The sequence below is a fragment of the Cetorhinus maximus genome, chromosome 22 (genome assembly GCF_964194155.1).
Source record: "Cetorhinus maximus chromosome 22, sCetMax3.hap1.1, whole genome shotgun sequence".
Classification (NCBI taxonomy): Eukaryota; Metazoa; Chordata; class Chondrichthyes; order Lamniformes; family Cetorhinidae; genus Cetorhinus; species Cetorhinus maximus.
Window position 1 is genome coordinate 51180593 of NC_135900.1, and position 11767 is coordinate 51192359.

The window sequence follows — 11767 nt, forward strand, 5'->3', positions numbered from 1 at the left end:
GCCTGGCCAACCCCACCTGAGGAACACCTTGCAAGGTATATCCGAGTCGTGGACCTCAACCTGCAAAGCAATCAGGCCAAGCAGCCAGAGCTCACCGCCTTGGCTGGCACCGATGTCATTGACAGTTGGCACTCAGACTCTTACACCGCTGAGCACCTTGGTGAGACGGCCAGCCGTTAACCCTTCCCCATACAGATCCATGCCAACTCGGTACTCACCATTACTGAGTGCAGCTGATTGTTGAAGCTTTTGCAGCACTGCACCCATGTGTGCCGCACAACATCATGGCTGCTGACCTGGGCTGCCACCTCTGCCCATGCTTTCTTGGTCAGTGGCCTCCTCAGTGGCAGTGGCCTCCTCTTGCCATCCCTGGGGATGAGGATGTCCTGCCTGGCACTGACCTCTTCCATAAGGATTCCCAGGCACTCATCCGAGAACCAGGTGGGCCGAGTGCCCAAAGTACTTGCCCTTCAGCCTGGTTTGCCCACTAGGTGCAGATGCCATTGCAGCTCAAAAAAACTGTTTTGTCAAACAACTCCAAAGCTACCAAAGTGTCCCCTGGCAGCCTACAGGGAGCTGCCTCCGCTGGTTTTAAATCCCCCACCGGGTCGCCGTTGGAGCCGGCGCCCGACAGGCTCCCACCCCTGCCTGGCCCTTCTGACTGTTGAGCAGACGTGTTTCATGCTGAGCAGCCCTTAATTGGCCACCCAGCGTGAAATCGCGTTGGAAACGCAATCTCACCTGGGAGCAGATTATATGTCTGCTTCTGGGCCAACCCACTTGGGACTGCCAAGCGTGAAATTCAGGCCAAGGTGTCACCGTAAGTTCAAGCTACCTTTTAGCCATTTCTTCAAAGCTGACAAAGAGACTCTTAATTGCACATAGTACAATTAAGACAACATACAACTGCTTGAACCCAGACCCTAAGGCATCTTTAAAGTCATGAAATCAATTAACACCAGTTCCTCGCAAACTGCTGCCATCCTGTCCCCAGCCTTAACTGTAAAGTGTCACACTAGCAGAAATTCAAACTGAACTGTTTAAAAAGGTGGCTAAGATAAAATCCATAAATATTACTTCACAGCAACATAGAATCCTAAAAATTAGTAGTATGATCAAAATTTTACAGGGGCGAATCTCGTGAGGGATCAGGCTGTAGGTGGGGGGGGTTCCGTGTGGGGTCAGGGGAGTGGGGGGAGTCCTGTGGGGGTCGGGTGAAGTCAGGGGGGGTCCTGTGCAGGGTCGTGGGAGTGGGGGGAGTCCCTTGTGGGGTTGGGGTAGGAAGAGGATGGGGGTTAGTTGGGGAGGCCTTGTGAGTGGCGATGGGGGGAGTCTTGTGGGGAGGGGGGTCAGTACTATAGTTACCCAGAAGTTAGAAGTGGTTTTAATTCTTCTAAATTTTTCTGGGTAGCTATTACTGTAAAACAGCTACATTTTTTTGTGGAAAGGGCATATCTGGGCATGAATGGGACAGACTTGTTCAACCAGCTGTTAGATTTCTGCCTTTTACATATGTTCATATATCAAATACAATATCTTAGCCTTTTGAGCGTTCAACTCTCCAGAGGCAAAGTACAGAAAAGATGCAACTTCCAGATTGTTGATGACAAGTTCTATTCAAACTAACTGCAGTTTATACAGCAAGAGAAAACCATCTAGAACTTTAGAACTATAACTGTGAGACTAAATTTTGAAAAGGGCTCTTGTGTGTGTTTATGCATTCAAAGTACTAACCTTGTTTGATGTCTGCAGTATAATTTGTGCCTGTGAATCAATGCAACCTATTTTAGCTAATTTAAATTGAAAGTCTGCTTGCTGATAGAAATGCAACATGCAGACCAACTGAGGGAATTCCATTGACTGTCTTTCATTTTGATTAATCCTGTTGATGATCCATATCCGAAACTGTGATGACTTTCAAAGAACTGTTCTGAGCATGACAATGAATTACAGTAATGAAAAAATATTGTCTTGTTTATACATAGAGACTAGAGGAGGAAGAGCGTCAGCGCAATTCAGAATGGGAAAGGCTGCGAGCCAATGATGCTCGGGCAGCTGTGCTTCTTGAACGACAGCAGCAGCGAGTAAAGCGGCAACTTCGGAAGGAAATGGACTGCCAAAACATGCTGTTGTGTAGGGATCATAAAGCACGGTGAGTATGTTAAGTCTGCTCTGAAAATTTTGAGACATTGATTTCACTTACATTTGACATTTACAGGGAAGTGAATGGGGGCAACAATCCAGTAAGCTACTTAAACTAATGAGAATACAAAGGTTTACCTAATTGATTTCTCTTATTGACATATACTGCCCTGAGAAAGTTCCATTTGGAGGCCAAGGGCTTTCCCACAAAGAGCGAAACATTTCATTGGTGAATACCTGGGTGCATCGGCGCACCCCCTTTTTGTGAGTAGATTTCCACCCTATTGGGGAAGTTTCATGTCAAGGATGGAGAAAAGAGGAAATTAAATAACTTTTAGAAACTGTTATAGAAGTAGGTAAACAAAACAGAACCTGACATAAATCTCCCTGCTGAAAAGCAATTGGTCCCTCCTCAAAACTGTGAACTGGCTGTGGATGACATATCCGGATAGGGAGAGAAAAGAAAGAAATAACGATGCCTGTTTTTCCAAACTACAATCATCCCTGTTGCCAACCAATTGCAGTGGATCTTTGATACCAGAGTTGGCCCAAACCATTAACCCTTCAGGCAAATAGGGGAGTAGGTGTAGTAGCCAAGTGACTCACAATGATAGAAAGAAATGATTAATAATTTTTTTTACAGGGAGAGATTTCTGAAAAATGAAGTCTACATGAATGCTCCAACTGACAAATATTTTGATCAATTCAACACAACCAGCCGTTGAATTGGAATACAAGGTTATCTTTTACTGCATCGCAATATGTTTAAAGGATATATTTAGTTGTTTTTCCTCATTAAGAATTATGCTTTCCTGTTGAAAAAACCATCATAAGAAAACTCACTCTATTTTCTACAATAATATTATATATTAAATTTATTATCACTTTGGATTTGAAATTATTTTACAATTAATCAGTCGTTTGTCATTTTAAACCAAGGCAGCCGAAGGTTTTTGAAAGGATGTTGTATTTTTTTCTTTTACTTTATTGTCCATATTAAATGTTTCAAAATAAACTTCTAATACTGCAAAATAAAAATCCATCTATCCATTTACTTTTTTGGAAATCAAACTTTCCATGATATAAGTGTCAGCAGATCAAAACTCCTTAAAAAAGAATGCTGACCTGGTCTGCAAGTTGGCAGAGATTTTACCACAGTGATTAGATGATGATAACCAGCTGCCTCCAACAAACTGACTCACAATGAGACCAGCAGTCATCAGGTAAGGACTAAAATGTTTTAACTAGTTTCTGACGTGGGTGATGTACACTGAAGTGTGAAACTATATGATGTGTCCATCAGAAGCAATCATATATCTTTTATTTTTCTCATCACACTATTTTTGTGGTTAATAAAAAAAGGAATTTCTTCTTAAAATGTGATCAGTCTTGTAGAATAACAATAAACCCAGGAATCTTGGAATATACGTAATAGTAAGAAAACCTTTGGCATACAGCCATTCTGCATGTTTTCCATTGAGAGCTTGGCATATACTGAAATTCTTCTGTAGTGGTGCACTGTGAAAACTTTTAGAGTCTAAAAGTCCCACAAATCAGGAACATGACAGGTATAAGCAACATACTTGCACTTCTGACTAATAGAGTGACCACCTGTAAAGTACTCAATTGTTTAATATTATATTAAAGATTCTGTGAGTTTTCCTTTAGTTGCATTCTTAAGATAACACACATGGATGACCATTCATTTATATTCCATTGCATGGCAATGCAATGTTTATCTATTAAACTACAAAAATAGCTGATTCTTGTCAAAGCAAACAAACATTTTCTGACACACAAAATTCAAATCTTCATTTCTCTAACCAGTATTTTTTCAAATGCCTACCTCTGTTGTATATATAACAGAGACTTACCATCTTCCTCTCTGTTTCCACCCGTAAGATTTAAGTTACGAAGTACCTACTAGTGGAAATTTTTGTCCTCAGAGCATAAAATCTGTTGTTGGGAATTTGTTGGAGTCTATAATTAAGGACCTGAGGGCTGAATATCTTGAAAATTTTCAGCTGACTAGAGACAGCCAGTTTAGATTTGTAAAGGGTAGGTCATGCCTGATGAACCTGATTGAATTTTTTGAAGAGTTAACTGAAGTTTTGGAATATCTATGGATGTTACTTCTATGGACTTCTAGAAGGCATTTGATAAAGTCCCTCACCAGCTAAAGTTGAAGTCCTGGAACTGAAGGCAGATTATTGATCTACTTAGGGGTTTGGTTGGAGCTGAAGGATTCAGAAAGTAGAGATAATGGGCAGTTGCAATAAGATTAGTAAGGAGAGAAAAATTAGAGTATGAGAGAAAGCTAGCTGGAAATATAAAGACGGTTTGTAAGGCCAGGATTTTCCCCTCGGTGACTTGGGGGTGGGACCCGCTCGCCGAGGGGAAAATGACGCGGGATGACGTCGGGAGGAATCCCCGACGTCATCCCGGTCCCTCTAAATTTTTAGGAAGGCAGGCGGACAGCGAAATTAGCTGTCCGCCTGCCAACCTGTCAATGGCCAATTGAGGCCATTGACAGGCTAATTTAAGTAATTAAAGACCTGCCTGGCCAACCTTAAGGCTGGCGGGCAGGCCAGGAGCCCCAGCGGGCTCCCGATTATTCATGAAACTTCATCCACTGGCAGGATGAAGTGTCATGTCCATTTTGTAAAAAAGTAATAAAGTTTATGTGTTTTTTATCAACATGTCCCATCTTGTGTGACATTGTCACATGAGGGAGACATGTTAATAATTTTTTAATGTTTCTATTTTTACACTTAACTTATCTGTCACGAATCTCCCTGAGACAGCACTTTGCCTCAGGGAGAAGTGCGCTCTTTCGCGCGCATGCGTGGAAGAGCGCATTTTGACAGATAGGGAATCACTCCCCCCCAGAACAGGAAGCGCATAGCACTTCCTGTCGGGGATGCCGCTGGGCGGGCCTTAATTGGCCCACCCACTTAAAATGGTGGCGGCCCCGTTTCAGTGGCGGGGGTCGGCTGGCTGCCCGCCACCGAGGGCAAAATTCTGACCTAAGAGTTTCTATAGATATCTAAATAAGTAAAGAGTTAACAAAGTGAGCATTGATCTCATAGAAAGTCAGCCTGGAGAATTAGTAATGGAAGTAAGGAGATGGCAGATGAATTGAGCAGGTATTTTGCATCGGTCTTCACTATAGAGGATACAAGTAGCATCCCAGAAATAGCTGTAAATCAGGAAATGGAAGGGAGGGAGGAACTCAGGAAACTTACAATCATCAGAGAAGTGGTATTAAGCAAATTGTTGGAGCTGCAGGTTGACAAATGGGACATGATGGACTTCATCCTAGGGTCTTGAAAGAAGTGGCTAGTGAGATAGTTGATGCGTTGGTTTTAATTTTCCAAATTTCCCTAGATTCGGGGGAGGCTCCATTAGATTGGAAAATAGCAAATGTAACTCCTTTATTCAAAAAGGGAGGAAGACAGAAAGCAGGAAACTACAGGCCAGTTAGGTTAACATGTGTCATTGGGAAAATTTTAGAAACTATTATTAAAGATGTTATAGCAGGACACTTAAAAATAATCAGGCAGAGTCAACATAGTTTTGTGAAAGGGAAATCATGTTTAACCAATTTATTGGAGTTCTTTGAAGAAGTCATATGTGCTGTGGGTACTTAGATTTCCAGAAGGCATTTGATAAGATGCCACATCAAAGTTTATTGTGGAAAATAGTGCATGAATCACAAAAGGCTAGTATGCAGGTGCAGCAAGTAATTAGGAAAGCTAATAGAATATTATTGTTTATTATGAGGGGAATCGAGTACAAAAGTAGGGAGGTTATGCTTCAGTTGTACAGGGCACTGGTGAGACCACATCTGGAGTATTGTGTACAGTATTGGTCTCCTTATTTAAAGAAAGATGTAAATGCATCAGAAGCAGTTCAGGGAAGGTTCACTAGACTAATACCAGGAATGGGTGGGTTGTCTTATGAGGATAAATTGGACAGGTTAGGCTTGTATCCACTGGAGTTTAGAAGAGCAAGAGGTGACTTGATCAAAACCTTTAAGATCATGAGGGGTCTTGACAGAGTGGATGTGGAGATGATATTTCCCCTTGTGAGAGAATCTAGAACTAGGGGTCACTGTTTAAAAATAAGGGGTTGCTCATTTATGACCGAGTTGAGGAGAAACTTTTTCTCTCAGAGGGTCGTGAGTCTTTGGAACTCTCTTCCTCAAAAGGCAGTGGAAGCAGGGCTTTTGACTATTTTTAAGACAGAGCTAGATAGATTCCTGATTAATAAGGGTTAGGCGGTAGGTTACAATCAGATCAGCCATGATCTTATTGAATGGCGGAGCAGGCTTATGGGGCTGAGTGGCCTACTCCTGCTCCATATTCGTATGTACTCTAATTGACAGGGTGTGACTAGTGGTGTCCCACTCAATTACTCAATGTATTTATTAATGACTTAAGAAAGCCACTTATCCACATTTTCCAATAACATAAAAGTAGGTCATGTTGTAACCAGTGTAGGCAGAAAGGTAAAATTACAAAGGGCTATTGATAGGGCAAAACTGTGGCAAATCAATTTAAATGTAGACAAATGTGAAGTCATCTATTATGAGCCTAAAATGGATAGAACAGAATTTCTAAATGGTGAATGCTGAAACAGTGCAGGTTTAAAGAGACTTGGGATTCCAGATTCATAGATCATTAAAATGTCATGAACAGATACAAAAAATAGTCAACAAGGCTAATAGAATGTTGGTTTTTATATCTAGAGGAAGATAATATAAGGGGTTGAAGTCATACTTCAGTTATACAAAACCATGGTTAACTGTAAAGGAAATATCATTTTTTTACCTAATATTACTGTGGGAAATTGAAGCAAGCTTGTGTGTGTGTGACTAATTTAATTAAACAGAAGACAGTCAGACTGCAAGGCTTAAACCATCAAAAGGGTTAGATGTAGGCAGATATTTTGAAATGGAAATGGAGCTAGTATTTGCATTTTTAGCCAAGTTGAGAGGTCGTTTGCATTTCAAAGGAGAATTAGAATGTGACAAGGAAAATAGTTGTATCGTGCAGGAGCTCATAGGTAAACAAGCAGTGGGGATATCATGTTGTATTGACCCAAAAGCAAAGATAAGATGGAAACATGAAAGATCTTATATTTGGAAGAGTTTAAGTTTCAAAAGAAGTTTGAAGCAATTGATTTAAAGAATCAAAAGGGAGAAAATATATTTAAAGAAAGATGGAAAGCTGAATGGGAAGTGGCCCTGTGAGATCTTCAGAGGTGGACTAAGGTGAAATAGACCTGTGAAAAAGCAGCCTGTAGCCACCCCAGAGAAGTGCTGGTTTGGCCCAGAGTGCAAGGTTTTGTTAAAAGCCTTGGAGTTCCATGTCGCGTGAGAGGGAGAGAAGCTGTGAAATACCTCCCTTATAGGAGCATTGGCTGCTTATGGTAATATTGCTGGATGTTTTATAGATTAAAAACCTATTTCGATTGTTGCCTGAAACGGGTGTGTAGCTGGGAGGCTAGTTAAGTAGAAATCTTTTGGAAACTGTTATAAGACTGTAATATTGTGTGTTTAACTTCTTTTCTTTTGTTAATAAATGTTTTAATTTAATCTTTATAATCTCCAAAGGTGGTAGTAGACTCTTTACTTCTGACTTCAGTGTGCATACCTTCTCGTAATAAATACAAATTGCAAAATCACTGATAGCTTGACCAAGTTTCCTTTTGGGATTTGGTCAGCCTGGCAATTACCATCTTCCATTTCATAACATAGCCCAATCCTGAAGTACTATGTTTAGTCCTGGGAACCACACCTTAGGAAGGGCATATTGGCCTTGGAGCGAGTGCATCATAGATTTACTAGAATGATACCTGGATTCCAAGAGTTAAGCTATGAGGAGAGAGTAAGGTTTTCCTAGAATTTAGCAGATGAAATGGGGATTAGATTGAAGTTTTCAAGATATTGACAGCAACAGATGGGGTAGATTGGGCGAAACTATTTCTGCTAGTTGGGGAGTCTAGGACCAAGAGGTGCAATCAAAAAATTAGACCCAGACCTTTCATGAGTGAAATTAGGAAACATTCCTTCACTGAGAGGATGGTAGAAGTTTGGAACTCTTTTCTGCAAATGGCCATTGATGCTAAATCAATTGCTGATTTTAAAATTGCAATTGATGGATTTCTGTTAGCCAAAGATATTAAGGGATAAGGGGCAAAGAGCATATGGAGTTAGGTTGCAGATCAGCAATGATTTCATTGAATGGCGGGACAGACAAAAGGGGCTAAATGGGCCTACAACTGTTCCTATGTTTACACAATCATATTCAGGTAGTTTGAACATTTTCTCAATGTTCTCACACTCCCTCCTTGGCCAGTAGTGTATTGTAACATTTGCTTCATTTGCTCCTTTATGTGGTTAATCAGCACCCTTTCCTGTCTTGTGAGCTTGTTTGTAACACCAAAAATAATATAGGTGCAATTTTGTAAATGCCAGCAACATTCTGTTATTACAACACAAATACACAAGGTCAGTCAAAGTTACAAGTAAGAGCATTAGAGGTACTCAGGGCAATAACTTCAATCTAAGAATGTAAAGCCCAGGTATTGTCTTTATAGTGCACCTTCAGCTTGTTTTTTGTCTGGTGTAAGATTGTACTTTCAGCTGCTTGTTTCCATTCTTCACCCTGTGATCCTCAGTCATGCTGGGATTCACATTCTTTGAGTTTTGGGCTTTTGCTCTGAGTGCCTTCTTCATCTCAGCCTGAGCTCCTTTACACTTAAGACTTAAGCTGATTTGCTTTGATCTAATTATTTTCACCATCTTGTGACATTCCAAACACCACTACATCTTCCCTCGTTCTGCAGGATGGGGATGAGGGTGGGAGGTTGGTGGCAGGTAGAGGTGAGCTTGCAAATGTTAAAGAAGGAAAATATGTTGGTGTGTCTGTAACCTGATATAAACTCACCAACTTCTGCATTTAACCAGTGCACCTCCATAAGACAGGTGAACCTGCAATTTGAAATGCAGGAAGACAATTAAATTTCTCTGAAGATTTAACCCTGCATTCTAGCTTTAATTCTCAGGGTATGGTTCCCCAAGCTGTCTGAAACTCACAAGGGTTAACAAGACAAGAGTACACCTGTGAAATTGACAGGCTGGAATGCATTTAGATTTGATAAAGGTATTCAAAATCATGAGGGGTCTGGACAGAGTAGATAGGAAGAAATTGTTCCCAGTGGTGGAAGGATGGAGAACCAGAGGGCACAAATTTTTAATGTAATTGGCAGAAGAATCAATGGTGACATGAGAAAAAACTTTTTTTGTGCAGAGGGCAGTTAGGATCTGGAACGCACTACCTGAGAGTGTGGTGGAGGCAGGGTCGGTTGAAACTGTCAAAAGGGAATTGGATAATTATTTGAAAGGAAAAAATTGCAGGGCTGCAGGGAAAAGGGGAGTGGCATGAGGTAAATTGCTCCTTCAGAGGGACAGCATAGATACGACAGGCCAAATGGCCCCCTTCTGTGCTGTAACTATTCAATGAATCCAAGATTCTAAATACTGAACTAGGTCAGCTTCTTAACAAAAACAGAATTACCTGGAAAAACTCAGCAGGTCTGGCAGCATCGGCGGAGAAGAAAAGAGTTGACGTTTCGAGTCCTCATGACCCTTCAACAGAACTGAGTAAAATTAGGAGAGGGGTGAAATATAAGCTGGTTTAAGGTGGGGGGGGGGGAGAGAAGTTGGGGAGGGGGGTGGTTGTCGGGACAAGCAAGCAGTGATAGGAGCAGATAATCAAAAGAGGTCACAGTGAAAGGAACAAAGAGGTGTTAAAGGTGGTGACATTATCAAAGAGAATGTGCTAATTAAGAATGGATGGCAGGACACTCAAGGTACAGCTCCAGTGGGGGTGGGGTGGAAAGACTGACAGGGCATTACAGGTATAGATTTAAAAATAATGGAAATAGGTGGGAAAAGAAAAATCTATATAAATTATTAGAAAAAACAAAAGGGAGGGGGAAGAAACGGAAAGGGGGTGGGGATGGGGGAGGGAGTTCAAGATCCAAAGTTGTTGAATTCAATATTCAGTCCGGAAGGCTGTAAAGTACCTAGTCGGAAGATGAGGTGCTGTTCCTCCAGTTTGCGTTGGGCTTCACTGGAACAACGCAGCAAGCCAAGGACAGACAAGTGGGCAAGAGAGCAGAGTGGAGTGTTAAAATGGCAAGCGACAGGGAGGTTTGGGTCTATCTTGCGGACAGACCGCAGGTGTTCTGCAAAGCGGTCGCCCAGTTTACATTTGGTCTCTCCAATATAGAGGAGACCACATTGGGAGCAACAAATGCAGTAGACTAAGTTAGGGGAAATGCAAGTGAAATGCTGCTTCACTTGAAAGGAGTGTTTGGGCCCTTGGACGGTGAGGAGAGATGAAGTGAAGGGGCAGGTGTTGCATCTTCTGCGTGGGCATGGGGAGGTGCCATAGGTGGGGGTTGAGGAGTAGGGGGTGATGGAGGAGTGGACCAGGGTGTCCCGGAGGGAACGATCCCTACGGAATGCCGCCAGGGGGGTGAAGGGAAGATGTGTTTGGTGGTGGCATCATGCTGGAGTTGGCGGAAATGGCGGAGGATGATCCTTTGAATGCGGAGGCTGGTGGATGATAAGTGAGGACAAGGGGGACCCTATCATGTTTCTGGGAGGGAGGAGAAAGCGTGAGGGCGGATGCACGGGAGATGGGCCGAACACGGTTGAGGGCCCTGTCAACCACCGTGGGTGGAAAACCTCGGTTAAGGAAGAAGGAAGACATGTCAGAGGAACTGTTTTTGAAGGTAGCATCATCAGAACAGATGCGACGGAGGCGAAGGAACTGAGAGAATGGGATGGAGTCCTTACAGGAAGGAGGTGTGAGGAGCTGTAATCGAGGCACCTTCGCCTCCGTCGCATCTGTTCTGATTAGGCTACCTTCAAAAACAGCTCCTTTGACATGTCCTCCTTCTTAATACAGGAGGTGGGTGGACGCCAAAATCAGCAGCCAGCCCACCATATTCAAATAAGTTAAGGGTCAATTAGGCTTGTTATCAAGCCAATTGACCCTCATAATACGCTGTCCATGCCATAAAACATTTGACATGGACAGCTGGGCAGGAATGGGCAGCCCCTTTTTTAAAAAAAAAGTTCTTCAAAGGGTGAGAAGAAAGGAGGGGGTATTTAGTCTTTGGGGGCTGCCCTTTGCTGATTGTGGGGCGGCCTCCCCCATAAGATCGAACTCCCCTTCCTTCCTACCCGCCCACAGCCTAAATACATCCGCTGACCTATCCAAACCCTCCCTGCCAAGACCCCGGACTTAACTGCTGTGGGGATCCATGGGCTTTCTTCCCTCTTCTTTTGCAGTGCCAGCAGCTGCTACTGACGCGCTTCTTGGCACTGTCAGGACTGATGGAGCTGTCAGCCATTCTGATTGGCCGGCAGCTCCAGAGGGCAGGACTTCCTCCCCAGTGAGTGGTGGAAGTCCCACTTGGCCCTCGTTTAGCCACTCAGCAGAGTATTATGGTTGTGGGTGGGTCGATCGTGGAGCCGCTTTGCTTCCAGAGGACCAAGCCATCAGTGCCCCCCATATTATTCAGCCCATTGTTTCTAGACGTTTCC

General features: G+C 42.8%; 1 protein-coding gene across 1 annotated transcript in view; it reads left to right on the forward strand.

Annotated features, from left to right (window-relative positions):
- LOC144696693 (RIB43A-like with coiled-coils protein 2) overlaps window positions 1-3180 on the forward strand; it is a 44334-nt gene extending 41154 nt beyond the window's left edge. Inside the window, exons 6-7 of the mRNA XM_078568301.1 lie at window positions 1986-2152; window positions 2786-3180. Of these exons, the coding sequence (XP_078424427.1) occupies window positions 1986-2152; window positions 2786-2867 (249 nt within the window). The 3' untranslated portion in view covers window positions 2868-3180. The remainder of the gene's footprint in view (window positions 1-1985; window positions 2153-2785) is intronic.
- Window positions 3181-11767: the final 8587 nt, after the last annotated feature.